Source organism: Dipodomys ordii, unplaced genomic scaffold, assembly GCF_000151885.1.
Source record: "Dipodomys ordii isolate 6190 unplaced genomic scaffold, Dord_2.0 Scaffold100, whole genome shotgun sequence".
Classification (NCBI taxonomy): domain Eukaryota; kingdom Metazoa; phylum Chordata; class Mammalia; order Rodentia; family Heteromyidae; genus Dipodomys; species Dipodomys ordii.
In genome coordinates, this window is record NW_012267316.1 from 3161080 (window position 1) to 3177545 (window position 16466).

The following is a 16466-nucleotide window of genomic DNA, read 5'->3' on the forward strand; positions in this document are numbered from 1 at the left end:
TGGACATTCTCTTCTTTGGTGTGTTATTTCCTTTCTTCCTGCATCCATCCCATTGGCTTATTTCCATATGTCTAGCATCTTGCACACTGTTTTCTATCACTGTGACCCCGTCAGAGTCTCTGGGTACACTTGCTGAATGACAACATGCCCTACTGACAAGTCCATGGGGACTGAAGCCACCTACCTGTGTTAGGGTAGTTTTCTTATTACTAAAAACAGAACAGACTGACTAAGGATTTCTGCATGATTGCTCACTGCTGTTTTACCAGAGTTTGGAATGGTACCATTCTAAATATTTATCTAACAGATGAAGGTTGAAAGGGATGAATGGATACCTCTAATTTTAGGATCTGGCAACAGTAATGATGCTGAAATTCAGAGAGGTAAGTGTTATTAGATATCCAAATGACAAAAGTCAATCGTGTTCTGAGCTTCAAACACTGGCTAGTAGTGGTATGAAATCACAAAGCAGGAAATCACTATGGCAGAGAGGCAGAGAGAGCTTCAAGTTACAACCACCAACAGGGTCAATGAGAGAACTCAACTCTTCGTCTTTGGACTCCTTTCTACACTGAGTGATTTTAACACTGGAAAGTTCCCAGATTATTCCATCTGGTTAGAGGCTTCTTGCTGTCCAGCTGAAGGGGAGGAGAGAAAGGGGTCTCTGAGTGTCCAAAGGGTTGTGCTATCTAGGTACAACCTCCAGAAGAAGGATCTTCTTTCAGAAGGATCCTGGGTGCCCTAGTCATGCTTGGATCATGCTTTCTTTCTACAGGCTGATTGCTACCTCAGACTAAATAAATAAAGGTCTGGATTCTTATGCTAGATGTCAAGATGAGTAGTATATACCCAGCTAGAACTTGTTAGAAAACAAGACTTTTAAATCAACATTTTTAAAGTCAACTCAGTAAAAGGATCTGGAACTATTATTTCACTAGGCTCTAGTATTGTCAGGCCTATATTCATATCTATATGCCTAAAATAAAAAATCTAACATGAGAGCTCACACGTATATCCAATACATCCTGTACATCATGTATAGGCAAAGGAGGAAAATCATTTATAACTGACTGAACAAACTCAAACATACTAAGAATTTGCAGTATCAACAGTAATGGAAAAAAACAACAACACAAACTTAAAAAAGAAAACACTGGTTCATCCCTTTGGCATTTTTAAGAAAATGAGGCACTTATACAAAAAGTACTAAAAATAATACATGAAGACACAAAAATAAGCTGTCCTGTGTGGTTCAGACCCAAAGGTCAGAGGAGTACTGAGGGTAGAGGTAAAGCTGGCTTCTTCTAAAGTCTGTATCCCAGGATCTGGCCACAGTGGTTGCTCAAAATCCATCTACTTTCTCAATACCTACTATGTGTAAGAAACATGGAGACATCAGAATACAAACTCTCATTTCCAGAAGCTCTTAAAAGTCGGAAATGTTTTAAAAACTTCCACATAAGTCAGGTGCCAGTAGTGCACACCTGTAATCCTAGCTACTCAGGAGGCTGAGATCTGAGGATCAAGGTTCCAAGCTAGCCTGGGCAATTAACTACCAGAAAACTTGGAAGTGGAACTGTGGCTAAAGTGATAGGGTGGTACCCATGAGCAAAAGCCGGCCCTGAGTCAATCCTCAGGACGAGCACAAAAACAAAAAGAAAAAACCAAACCAAACAAACCATAAAAACCCTTCCAGATAAAGGTGAGACGTGAGAAGGGAGAAGCTGTAAGAAGGAACAAAAATGTGCCCAGGATGGGAACAGAGGCAATGCTGAGGGCAACAGTGATAGGGACAATGGGTCACTGAGCAGACTTGACCATACCAAGCAGAGGAAGCAAGGGGCGCCCAATGGATCAGAGCATCCCTTTTTACTGACTTGGAAGGTTCACAGGGGGAAGAAACAACTAGCACTGCTGGAATCCTGAGAATGGCCCTAGTAAAAGGTTTTCTATGCTGCTGCTGATTGGGCAGGAGGAAATAATAAAGGATTTGGCTCATGACAGTGTAATTTATTATCAGGATTATTAAGGACTGATTCCACTGTGTGCTGTCCCCTCTGATTACTATAATTCCCCCCAGCCATTTCCATTACCAAAACCAGCCTTAGAAAAATGCACAAAACTCATAAGATGGAAGGCACTGGGGAAAACAAAGTGAGCTTTATTAGCCATTTTCTTATGTTACCTTAATAGCACTGACTGGCATTCCAGGGGATTGTGCACTATCAGTTGTTTGAATTTTAATATTAAAGTGCACACTGCTTTGGGAGGTAGACATTTTTAGAGAACACCCAGGTAGGTGGGGGAGTCAAGAGTATATGACCCCCTCAGGGTGAAGGAACACTCATATTCCAAAGCCATTTTGTTTATGATGACAATGTTTCAATGACTCTGGATTTATTCTCTTATTACAGACACAAGCCTTTCAGTGTTTTACAAGGAAATGTGTTCAAGGTGAAACATTTTGAATTATTATATGTAACATAAATAGGAATAAACAGGAATGCAGTGTGGTCAGTTCTATTTTCACAAAATTAACAAAGAAATACAGTCATAAGAAGATGATCCAAAGACTCCTATACATTAATAGCAAGTGTCTAAATATAAACCTAGCAGCCTCTTTCAAGATTTTAACACAGAGTTTTTCTGCTAGTTTAATATACTCAAAATGTGCATGGAATTTGAAATCAGGCAGTTCTGTGTTTGAATCCTTTCTGAACCTCCATGTACCTGTCTTATAAAATTAGGATGAAAATAACTATCACATGCAGGCTATTGTAATAGTTTAGACCAATGGAACTGTATGATATCATTATTGTTCATCCTGGTGTTATGATTTTTGTGCAGAAATACACTAGAGATAACCACAAGACCTATATCTGAACTTTAAATTAGCAGAACATAGGTCTCTACTTTCTAAATTTGGCACTCTTGCCATGGATAACAAGGTAAGATATTTTCCCTAAATCATAAGACTGTAAGAAACTCTGAAGATACTGTATATGTAAACTATAAACCCTAAAACAAATTTTCCTGTGGAGTATGGACATAAACTGAAGACTTCAAGAATAAGGCCACTCACCTCTACTTAATGAACCATGGATAATGTATGATTTACTCTATCAGTACATATAAGCTGAAAAAGAATACGCATATATATGTGTCCACATATATATGTTACATAAGCTATACATATGCTATACTGTAAGCTATTGCACCTGACTACTGAAAATCAACCTAACATGAATACTTGACAGTTCTGACTATAAATCTTGTGAACATCTAGAAGTATATAGTATGTGTAAATTTAAAATATGACTATTTTTTTAAAAAAGTAAACATAGTGCCAGACATGGTAATTCATGTCTATGATCCCAGTTACTCAGGACTTGGGGGTAGGAGGATCATGGTTCAAGGCCAGCTGGACAAAAGTTCCAAAGCTGATTAGACTAAAGCATCAGATGCTCTCTGGAAAACAAACTAAAAGCCAAAGGGACTAGAACATGCCTCAAGTGGTTGAGCACTTGCCTAGCAAGCGTAAGGTCCTAAGTTCAACTGCCAACACTGCCAAAAAAGAGTCCATGAATATAAATAGACTATTTCTGCTACTAAATTCTGCATGAGTCATAAATGTACATATAATCCTGTAATAACCTCATATAAAGATTAATACAAATAGATTTTTTTAAGTAATCACACAACTAAAATACAGTTAAAGGAAAGATAAAATTCTCCTAACTACCATACAAGTAATTGTTTTTAGAAAAAAAATTACTTAAATTGTTGGATGTCTGGAGACTCTGAAGTGACAAGTGTCTCTAAGATGTTATCAAAGGTCTGGAAAGAACACTTGAGGAGCATACCACTTGGGAGCCAGTAGAAACCTCAGCTCTAACTTTCACCCAGTGTAAACTCCAACCCTGTCCTTGGGAAGAAGCCAAAGAAACAATTACTTCTCTTCAGTAGGTAGAAGAAAAGAAACGGAACTTAAAGGTTCCTCTACCTGTATTACTATCATGTGATTTCAAGAGCAAAAAAGATTCTGGTTACAAAGAAGATAGCTCAGGGAAGCACTGAAGGAAACTGAGGAGAGCTGGCAGATCATGGGCAGCTGATCACCTCTTGTTGGTTTTCTTGTTCTTTCTTCCTCAGCCTGGAATTTAAAATCACCTACAGAATGCCAAAAAGGTGCAGGTGGATTAGAAGAGCATACAACTGTGTGTGCTCATATTTTGTATCCAGACATCATCATATTAACAAGAAAAAGTAGCTTTGGGATAAAGATATGACAGCAAAAGAAGGATTCAGGAGTATACTGTGTGACACTATCTCTTCTAGCTACTCACAAAATTCTATAAGGGCATAATTAGGATTTGGCAGAATTGGATCATCTGTGAATTTCTGCTTGATTATGAATTAACATTCTCTACTTTCTTTCTATCTGTAGTATATCTACTTGATATTTATTTCAGTGTAGAGCCCTTTAAAAACAGTAAAAAAAAAAAAGATAATATATTTCAAAAGGAAAATTCCAAAGAGACCTTTAAGATGAGGACAAGATATCAGTGTTGGCTGGAGAGAATAACTTAGTTAACCTCTGAGAAAACATGACTGTAATAATTTTTTAAAGCAGTTCAAAGATCTGCTTAGACTCTGTAGCTTTTGACATTGAGGATGAATGCCTAAAATATTTATAAGAGAGAGTGACTGGGTTTGTATTGGGGGAAAATACAACAGAATGTAGTGAAAAGAAAGAAGGAAAATGGATGGTCTGGACTCCACGATTCTGGAATAAATAAGCCTTCGTCTTTGGGAAACAGTTAAATCCAAAGAAAGAACAAACAAATCTCCTTCAAGGAGGAAATGGAAAAGATGTACAAGCTGTAAACTCCTTGAATTGTAAACAGTGTGGGCGGGAACAGGCAGCAAAGAACAACTAGACCCTGTGAAGTTTCCACAGGAGCAGTGGGTGTGCAACAAATAATAAAAATGCAAGATACAATTACAAAAATAGAGGCATGTGTGCCTATACAAAACAGATCTTGTGCCAGGGAGTAGGCTAGCTTACAATTGTGCACAGAGCCATCAAAATCCAAAAAGCTACTTAACAAAAATAAAATATCACCCAAATCTTCTAAGACATTCTCATGGAAAAAAGAGAAAAGAAAAGAAAATCCGTAGTCAGGATAGAAAAGCCATGTAGAACGTGTACCTTAGCAGCCAAATGATCAGGCTCCCCCCTCTGGGGGAAAGGAGTCTGTTCTGCTGGGGCTGAGTGTGAACATACAGAGGGCTGTTCTGTCCTGGGGAAAATTCACACCCACTTGTCAATGGAAAGAGCCAGGCTCTGAGGCTTAGGGGAAAGAACAGCGCCCCTACCCCATACCCAACACTCAAACAGGCAAAGCGGGGTCGGGGGTCCTCAAGGCTTTGGATGTGACTCCTTCCACATACAGTGGGTCTGGAACATGTCTGTGTAGCCATTTTCAGCTCAGTCCTTACCTGGTCCCTTTTGTTGAATTTTCCTTGTGTTTATACTTCCTAACATGGAGTGAAGAGCACTTCAGAGAATAGATATTATCTGTTTGCTTACTAAGGCTAAAAGTCATCTAGTAAGTTTGTGCATGCTCCATACACTTATTTCGGAAATAACTGTAGGTTAATAAAAATTGTGAAGTGATTCTATAAGTTTATGTTGAGAAATAAAAGAGCATTGTGTTATCAAAGAGTCAAAATGCTAACTACTCAGAGAAAGAAATCATATCTCAGGTCTGTCCGGATTTAAGGAGACAAAGGCCAGGAACAAACAGGAGAGGAAAATCCTGCTGTGACTCAGCAGATGCACTCAACCATGGCCAAAGACAGAACGCTTGTGAAAGGAATCCAAAGAACAAAGGCGTTTGTACAATGAAAGGGAATCTTCTAGATCGTACAGATGAGATATACTTTTTACTGATTACTTATATACTTGCAAGAAGTTATATCTGTATATGATCTAACAGAAAATATTTTAAGATGTACATCAGGCCTCGGTAACTTCTGTGAGCTACTGAATATAACCAATGTCCAGAAATAAGAACTGTTTTGACCATAAGTCAAGAACAAACAACACAATTGTCCCTTTATTAGTCTACATGGTTTACTTCTTGGTTTGTATTTTACCGAAAAGTTTCTTACCGGGGCTGACTGTTCACCTTTGCATGTTTCCCATTGAAATTCAGACCAGAAAGATTTTTCAGTGTTGAGCGGGAAGCATCTGACTCCAGAGGCGCTTGTGTTTGCTCTTTCAGACCACCAGGACTTGTGACCTCCTTCTTCAAGTTCATGTCCGAATAAGGGCAGCCAAAAGCACTGTTTTGTATAAAAATGAAAGCACAGCTGTCATTCTTGAGTGATCCATCAGATCTCCATTGTCATTGGAATAGACTTGCATTTAATATTTAAAAGGAAATTCGACATTCTTCTCTCCCTGAACACACTCAATAGTAATTTCTTTTCATACTGCCTTTTTTTTTCTTTTTTTTGGGGGGGGGTGATAATGCTGGAACTGGAGCTTGAACCCAAGGACTCATGCTCAAGCTTGTGCTCTACCATACCTCTATTTCTAGCATTTTGCTGGAAATAAGAGTTTTATGAACTTTCTTGATGAAGTTGGCTTTGAACCACAATCCTCAGATCTCCTTCACAGCTATGCTTACAAGCATGAGCCCACTAGTGCTCAGCTCTCATACTGCCTTTTGAGAACATCTCATGTTGCAGACCCTAGACCGAGGCAGCTGAAATAGCACAGGCAGATTCACCAGAGAACAGCATCCAGAAACCTAATAGTGGCATCCAGTTGCCCCACGGTTTCCCAGAGCAGTGAGATTAGCCTTGTTTGACTCCTTGGCTAAGACCATTCACCAGAATCCAAGAACATCATGCTCTCACTGCCTACTATTAAGTTTGCAGAAACACCATCTGCATTTCTACATAATCACCCTGTAACTTCCTAAGGAGGTTATGTTAGGTTATACTGGGGTGCTTTGCAGGTCAGTGAGCCCACTTCTCCTGGCTATTTTCTTGCCCCTACTACGACCAATAGATCCCTGAAGCCTGGGTGCTGCTGGAACCAGCCCATAGGTACAGTGATCTGAGTGGACATGTGACTCAGCTACACCTACTGTCCCCAGTATGCCTCTGTGCCCTTGTCCCTGTCTCCAAAAAGGTCTCAGTTCCCACTGCTGCCAGGTACAAGGCAGCTAGTGGCATGAAAATCACAGGCATGACAGGTTGCCTAGACATTACTCGGGGGAAGCTGTGTCCTGTCCAGGCTTCAGAGTTCCTCCCAGGTGGAGTGAAAAAGCAGATCGTGTTTCAGAAGAGCTGTTGTGAGAAGCCACACACACACACACACACACACACAATGGTGGCTGACATTCCACAGCTAGACAAACGCATGGTGAAAGCCATCAGCGTTGAAATAGTTGGTTGCTTTTTATAGAAACTCAGTTCCTATTTACTGTAAGCTTACAGATACATAGTATCCAAGTAATTGCTTATGACTATATGAAAGTAACTGCTTATGACTCTATGAGAGTTTTCTCTTGTTGTTTAAAGGTGGTGATAAAGTCAGGAACCAAATAAAACTTTAATTTAAGGTACGGAGTTTTCCAGGTGGGGCCTGGACTTAAAGGTGATGATACATCTGGACAAGAGTTCTGGAATCTGGATGACATCAGCCTTGCCTGATGTGGTAAGATGGGCCAATACCAGCATCACCACAGCGTGGCACACCGCTGTGGATTGGAGAACGCTCTGTATGCATGTTCTGCGTGAGGATAACTGCTGCTAGTCTATGTAGTTAGTGATTTGATAGTCCATTAACAGAGCACATGCACCATGCTAGAGAAGATAAACCCAGGGAAGAGGTAAAAACATACATACTAATAACTGCAATTTAATTATTTTAATGCATTTTATTGTTATTGTAAAGGTGATAGCAGTGAATGATTTTGTAATAATTTTGTAATAAAAAACAAAATATATACTATTTGTCCATCACAATGCAAAGTGCTTTTTATATTATTTGTAATACTTACAGACAAATACTCAAGATGTTATACAGGTGCACAGTTTATAGGTAAGGAAACAGGATCACACTGAATAAGCAACTTCCCCAGGGCCTTCTGGCAATTTCTAGGGAATTCCCCAAATTGCTTAATCAGTAACATCAATCAGGTAGACAGAAGAGGGAAAAGGGGTTTTAGCACCATCAAAACACGGAGCACAAAAGAAGCTATGGTAATCCTTCTTGTGCAAAGAATTCACAAGCTAGTTTAACAGGGTCTGCCAGGACTGGGTTGGCTGAGGATGGGACAGGGTTGGAGCTTATCAGCTTGTGAGTGGTCCAGGAGATTTGGACCCTTTGCTTTTGCAGAAGAGCAGAAGAGGTCTGTTTAGTTACACTGTAGGAAATTTAAGATTGCAGAGGAGGCTGCAAGGCATTATGCTAAGAGACTATGTTTCCATCAAGATTCTGTGGATTCACTGAGATTTTGTACCTCAAAGCTCTGCTGTACATCCAATGCATACTCCCTATTTGTGGCTTTCTAATGATCATTATGGTGGTGAGTGTTCTTCCTAATTTTCTCTCATCACACCTCTGTGAATGGAACCTGCGTAAGTGCTGCCTCTACCTAAGATTTACTTATTCAGCATTTGGAAATAGATTGCATGAACCCTCTTGCTCAGTTCAGCACCAGTAGTATAAAGTAGTTCCTGTCTGTGAGGCACATGAGGACACAACTCCAGATTATGCAAAGTAGGATCACATGTAAGGTTCTAAAGAATATATTAAATGACAAAACCATAAGTTGAAGAGGAAGATGCTGGTGGCCAATCTGAAAGAAGTTAGTGACAAATGGTCCAAAGGAAGTGGGGAGGAGAAATCTTCTGTATAATTGTTTGCGGTATTCAGGTTCTCAGAATGCCAAAAGCAGATTTTCTTAGTGTCATGCTGTTCTTCCCTTCCTTCTCTGCAGAGAAATGGGTAAAAGAGACAGCACCACTCCGATCTTTCTCTCTCCTTCTCTCTCTTCCTCCCTAATTTCCTCCCTCCCTCTCTTCCTCCCTCCCCCTCTCTCTCTCTCACTCTCTCTCTGTATGCTTAAGAGCATGTACAATTCTGCAAAAATCTACTCACATAGGGAAAAAAGTCTAAGTCCTAAATATGATTTTAAAAAAACATTTGAAACTTATTTTGGAATATTTGAATTTAGTCAAATAACTGGGAAACTGTCATTCCCAAAGACATAGCTCTTTTAGAAAACTGCTGACCTAAGTTGAAATCTCTATGACTTCAAGTTGTGTTGGCCACAATAAAATGTCAGTTTCTGATGGGTAAGGAGGAAATCTGCTCAAGTTCCAGGTTATCCCTGACAGAGATCAGACAGGCAAGCCCTGCAGCTGAGAGGAGCTTGCAGCACAGATCCTCTGTGGGCCCTTGGCTCTTCTGGCCTTCCCACATTCTTCCTGTATTCAGAAAGAAGCTGTGTTTGCAGGAAAAGTAGGTAGAGACAGCAAGGCCTATTAGGCTGACCCTTAGGAACTGGTACTTCCTAAACAGCTGAGTATCAGGAGTTTCATGTGGGTCAACCAAATATTTTTTACAAAACTCATTAATAGCCAAGCAGATGAAGAAAATATGTTAAAGAAAAGGCTGTGACATAGTTGCAGACATACATTTCAAAGAAATTACAATTCCTACTCCTCTTCTTAGCTCTGAATGGGAGAAAACAATGAAAAGCATGAACTCTTTACCATGCCAATATGACAATAACATGGTAATGACTACAAATAAGAATGGCAGTTCTTTGGTTTGGGGAATATTTAAGAATCAGGTTTAGCCAGGCACCAGTGGCTTATGAATTTAATCACAGCTATTCAGGAGGCTGAGGTCTGGGGATTATAGTTCAAAGCCAGCCTAGGCAGGAACATCTGCGAGACTCTTATCTGCAATTAGTCACTAAAAGGCTAGAAGTGGAGCTGTGGCTCAAGTGACAGAGAGCAAGCTGTAAGTAAAAAAACTTAAAGGACAGACATTGCCCAGGTCCTTGGTTCAAGCCTCAGGACCAGCAGGCACGCTGGTCTCCCTCCCTTCCTCCCTCCTTCCTTCCTTCTATAGCAGGGCCTCCCAATGCCCAGTGCTGCTTCAGTTGATTATGTCCCAGAACCCATCCTGATCAGATTTCAAGTGTTTCAATAGCAGAAGCAACAACAGCATAAGCAGCAGCTGACACCCGTGTTAAGTACCCTGAATGGAGTCTCATCAACCTCGTGGCCTCTGGGCACCCTCACTAAATGCCTTGGTCTGCTGCCATGATTAGAATTCCAGTGTCTCCCTGGTACAGCACACCGTGGTCCTATTTTTTCCTGTCATCTCTCCCCAAGCCACAACCCCTGCCTCCTACTCTCCCACCTGATCAACTTCCTGCTGGCCAGTCTGCCAGGTGCTTATGCTCCAGAGCAGACCATCCTGTTAGGTGCTGTGACCACCAATCAGGACACAGCCTTTGTTTGAGATTCTTCCCATTTCAATAGCCAGAGTGTGGAGGCTGACCACTGATTGCAAACCCCCTTGGACACCAGGTTGTGTGCATTCAGCCATTCCATCATTTATATTTAATCAGCAGTGTTTCACCCTCTCATTTCTAAGTTGGTTCTTGTTTATCTCTAACTATTTTGCTCTACTGAAAGTAATGGTGAAGTGCTGTCAAATCCTGGCACTGTGTGGTTAGATTGTAAAGTTATTACTAGGTGGGCACAACTAATGGCAGCTTCCCAACCTGAAGCACAGATAAAGGCGAGGGCCGAAGGGCTTGGAGCTCCTAGGCCTGTCCCTCCTCCCTTGAGAAATATGGAGACTCTACAGCCCCTCTATCTCCCCAGGGTGATGATCCCTTTTCCTCTGTGGTAAGGTGGTGAAAAAGCTAGGGAGCATGAGAAATATCAGCATATAGATAAGAAGGAACAGCCCAGATGCCACACTGTGAACACAACCAAAACCCAGCAGTCAGCAGAGTTACAGGAAGTGTCAGGTCATGACAACCTTCCTTCTCATCCTGAAAATCAAGTGGCCTGAAATCAGCAAGTGGCTCCCATGAGGAGCTCAGATGCAGACACATCCCTCACGCATCCCAGAAACTGGAGATGCAGCTGGACTTAGAAGTCGTGACTCTGACCAAAGAGCATTACGCATATGTACAGAAATATCACAACAAAACACCTTGCCTTGTGTCATTAATATGTGCTAATGAAAATGTGGATAAACAGTCATCAGTTTAAAGAAAAAAAGTGTTCTGTTCCAAGTGCAACTAATCCAACTTACTGGCCTGTTGTATTTTATATTTTAGAGAAGTGTTTTATTTGCTTTACCTGCAAATTGTAATCTTTTACTTCTAGGGAGTACATAAGACAAGAGTAGGGAGTGGTGCTATGGCTGGGAGGGTAGATTCTGCAGTCACTGAAGAGGTGAGTGGGAGACATCTTAATCTAGAAGCACTTATGAAGATAAAGTGTGAGGCGTGCCACTCCCAGAACCAAGGGGCAGTCTGGGAGCACAGGAAGGTTGTTGCTGTCAAATCACAAGAGAGAGTGCTGACAACTGCCAGAGAAAGGGGTCCAGTGAAGGAAATGAGACGGAAAGGGAGGGAGGAAGGAAAAAAAAGAAGGAAGGAGGGAGGAAAAAGAGAGAGGGAGAGAGGCAGGAAAGAAGGAAAAAAGAAAGGAAGGAAGGAAGGAAGGAAGGAAAGAAAGAAGGAAGCAAGGAAGGAAGCAAGGAAGGAAGCAAGGAATATAATTGCTGTTGGAGTCACATTTGTCGTTGGCCTAATGGCCACAGAAACCCCATTCTGATAGAAGAAGCTTAGTGAGAATATTGATAAGGTACATTCATTATGTCCAACATGAAAGAAAGCGATATCTTCCTCTCGTACTATTTCTCAGTAAGAGTTGACTGTCTTAATTGTTATTTAACTTCATAAAATATCCCTATCTCTTAATTACACAGGCAGTCTAATTTCATCCAGCATATGGATATGAAATGAACATCTTTTATCTTCAAAAAATATTGACTCCTTGGCCAAATGGCACCAACAGACATGACAAATATAAAGAAGTGCAGACTACTAAGATTGTATTTTAGCTACAATGGTCTTAACAAAAACCTAACACATAAATCAAAATGTTGCTGATTACTTCTATACAGATTAAATGTGACTGTAAATTATACAGGTTTGAATGTGATCAAGAAAAGCAGCGGCATCACAGGGTTTTACTAGGCACTGAAAATTCAACACAATTCTACTACACTATTCTCAAACACAGAGATGAATCAACCCTGCAGGAGTGTGTGTATGCATCTCTATATATGAATATATGATTCTCAGGAGTTGAGGTGATTTTTTTCTTGAAGTCCCACTGCTTTAAGATGAGTTCTCAAAATATTTTTCTCTAAATGCAATTCAGAGAAAATGCTATCCATAGAATAGTGTATACCTTTGCATATTATTTCAAGCACTCAACAATTTAATGCATCCAGAGTAAGTATGATTACTTTCAAAAAGATTCAATACGGGCATAGTAATCAATGGCTATAATCCAAACTACTTGTGTGGCAGAAGTATGGAATGTGAAGGCTGACCACTGATTGCAAACCCCCATGGACACCAGGTTGTGTGCATTCAGCCATTCCATCATCTATATTTAATCAGCAGTGTTTCTAAGCAGTATCTCTAACTATTTAGACAAAGTTAGTGAGATATTATCTCAAAACCAAAATAAAAACAAAAGGCCTGGGCATCCAGCTAAAGTGGTAGTCACTTGCTTAGCAGGTATGAAGCCACATGTAGGTTCTACCTCCAATACCACAAAAAAATTCATAGCTAAAGTTAAAAGATATCTATGCATGGAACTCAGAAAGATACTTGAAGCATTCTTGGGCAACTTAGCCTGTGAAATTGGCCTGTATTTTATAACTCAAAAATGGCCAATTAAAAAGCTGGGAGAGAATTGCTATTTAGATTAAGTATTATAATTTGATTAGAATGGAGGTCAAAAGCACAAACTAAACAACTAAAGGAAAACTATATTAAAATTACTTGTTTGACAGATACTTGGTGGCTCAAAGCTGTAATCTTAGCTACTCAGGAGCCTGAGACCTGATGATCATGGTTCATAGTCAGCCTGAGGGGGGAAAGTCCATGAGACTCTTATCTCCAATGAGCCACCAAAATGCCAGAAGTGAAGATACACTCAAGGAGCTGCATGCCAGCCATGAGGGAGAGACCTAGAGAACAGTACTCAGACCCTGAGTTCAAGCCCAAAACAAGCAAAACTAAACCAAAATCAACAAAAAAGTATACTAGTTTAATGTTGGGCAAGTTATTCAATCTTTCTGCCTTCTATTTCATAAAATTTTAGAAGGTTTATTTTATAAAGGCCTTGATATATAGTCTGGATATGAAATGTCTCCCATAAAATCTCCTGTTCTTGAAGGCTTAGTCCACAGTTACTGGTGATATTTTGGAATTTCCTGGAAACATTAGATAGGCCCAGATGGAGGAAGATGGCCTTTGGATATGTGTCCTTGAGATCTTCTTTGTCTTTCTGCTTCCTGCCTGCCCACAGTTTGTGTATCACATTCTCCCATGATGCTCTGGTTTACTACAGGACCCCAATCAACAGAGCCAAGGACTACAGACTGAAGCCTCTGAAAACAAGAGCTAAAATAAACCTTTCTTGCATTAAATTGTCTTGTCAGCCAATGTGCTATTGGATCAAAAATAATCTGACCATTCATACCTGATCTAATAAAAATATAATAGTAATTACCTCTGTTATTGTGGCTTCTGTATTTTTGAGTTCCAAAATTTTTCATTTGGTTCTTTTATATTCTATTTCTCTAGTGAGCCTCCTCATCCTACCCGCCTAGTCCTACTTGTTTCCAATGTGTTAATGATTGCTTGTTGAAGCATTTTTACCATGGCTACTTTCCAGTTTTCAAGATCATTCTAATATTTGTAGCATGCAGGTGTTCCCCTCCATCAGTCAATACCTTTTCTTATCATGGTCAGATTTTCACAGTTCTTGGCATGATGTCTGGAAACTGGACACTTGTCTAAGACACTGGGCACTTTTGGTATTGCATTAAGAGACTGCATCATATGCAAGCTTCTGGTCTTGCAGAGCTCCTCCTCTCAGGCCTCCCTGGGGTTTGTTGTTTTACTAAAGGAGTGTGTGTGTGTGTGTGTGTGTGTGTGTGTGTGTGTGTGTGTCAGGGTGTTGTCTTGTAATTGTCATTTAAGATAGAAGACAAGGTCCTCACTACTCCCCAAAGAGGCTACCTTGAATAGGAAGGTGGTACCTCCATATAAGGTCTCCAATAACGGAGTGGTAGAGGCAGTTGGAAAGGATCTGACTCTCCTCTGGTCTCCTATGACTCTACCCACCATAGATAACATTGGGTACTTAGTTAATGTGGGAGTGGAAGGATCTCCACTGACCCCTAATGGTGGGGAGGACTTCTTACCTGGACAAAAGTAAGCACTGGCTCCCCACCTGACCACTTCTGACATAAGCTCCTGTGTGTGTGTGTGTGTGTGTGAGCGCGCACGCGCGTGCACACGCGCGCGCTCACTGTGACACTGGGAAGGGGAATACAGGGCCTGTTGCTACAGTTCTGAGCTCAGTATTCATTGTGAGATGGGAACACTGTGTTTACTGTGCAGTCTGGCTAGAGCAGATGATTGTTGTCAAAATGTTTGCAATATCACTAGGCTTCTTCTTTCCTGGTCCCCAACTAGAAAGATCTGGCTCTCCTTAGGGCTATTTTTGTCTTCTCTATTGGTGTCTTTTGGTTTCCAGCTTCTCCCAAAACCAGTCCAGAATAGACAAGGGTAAAGAAAATACTAGGAACTTATCACTGTGCTATCCTTGGGTGTCGAGGTCTCCAGCTGGTTTGCCTTTTTCTCATGGTCCTCTTGTGAAGATGTTGGTTTTGTATGTAATGCGTAGGATTTTATGAGAAATCCAGAGCAAAGCATATCTATGCTATTTTTCTAGGAGCAGATAATAATTTTTGACTGCTTAGGAACTTTATTGAAGATTCTTCCCTGACTGCTCAAATCCTTGAGGACACTGGGGTTTGAAGATAGCTAGAAAGATGCTCTACACCACGTGAGCCATGCTCCCAATATACTTTTACTATAGTTGTTTGTTTGCTTTTGTCCATTGTGGGGCTTGAACTCTGGGCCTGGGTGCTGTCCCTCAGCTCTTTAGCTCAAGGCGAGCACTCTACCCTGTAAGCCACAGTGCCACTTACCATTTTCTAGTGGTTTATTGGAGATAAGTTTCACAGACTTTCCTGCTGGATGGCTTTGAATGTGATCTCAGCCTCCTCAGTAGCTAGGATTATAAGTATGAGCTACCAGCGCCCAGCCTGTAGTTGTTTTTTAGATAGACTCTTGTACTTTTTGCCTAGGGTTAGCCTTGGACCATGAATTATCTACCTATGCCTCCTGTGTAATTGGAATTGTAGGTGTGTATCATCATGTCCATCTTGTTGGATGAGATCCATCTCTTTTTGCCCAGGTGTTGCTTGAACTGTGATCTTCCTGATCTTCATTTCCCAAATAGCGGGGATTGAAGAGTGTGTCACCATGCCATTTCTGTGCTTCACTTTTTAAAAGAAGAATCTACTCTATTTAATTAAAACACCCAAGGAATGCTGAACTAGCAAAGAGGCTTTTGAGACAGACTATACTAAGTTTCAAACCTGCCTGTAGCCCAGTCCTTATTCTCTCTCTAGCTCATGAATTCATCATATGTAATATGAAGTCTAGATTCCCCTTGCGGTGTCAATGTAAGAGCTGCACTGACTGCTGAGGGATTAGCATACAATATTCCACATATGTGTGATCAATACACAAGTGAAGGTCCTTCCCAGCTTCACTTATGCTTTTCTCCTTCTCACCACCATTGTCCACTGGAATTCAACCTGTTCACTACTAATGCATTTCCAGAAAGAGCTGCTCTGTCCTGCTTTCCCTTCTATACTTGGTAGAAATGTGTGCTTCAACATAAGTTGAATTGCCTTCACATGGTATATGAGGACCTCTTCATCCAGTCTCTGGGTCACTGATTTCTTCTTCCTGGGAGAACCCTCTGTCCTTCTAAAATAAATTAAGCCTTCCTCTACTTACTATCCCAATGGGGGAAAAAAGGTAAACTGTGGAGCTAGAAAGCCAACCCTGTCTCAGAAAGATGCATTCTCCTATCACAATTTAGCCCACTGAGCTCTGGTGGATTTAGACATAGTCACACATCAGAAGTGATACTGATCAGAGTACAAGCTGGGACTAAGGGGGCTTCAACTGGTATGTCCAGACATAGGTGGACACGAGTTTAGATCTCCACTGATTATTGTT

The 16466-nt window shown here is 40.8% G+C and overlaps 1 protein-coding gene across 1 annotated transcript in view; it reads right to left on the reverse strand.

The window, feature by feature from the left end:
- Positions 1-16466, reverse strand: part of L3mbtl4 (l(3)mbt-like 4 (Drosophila)) — a 259896-nt gene that overhangs the window by 94948 nt on the left and 148482 nt on the right. Inside the window, exon 12 of the mRNA XM_013027135.1 lies at positions 6178-6351. Coding sequence (XP_012882589.1) covers positions 6178-6351 — 174 coding nt within the window. The remainder of the gene's footprint in view (positions 1-6177; positions 6352-16466) is intronic.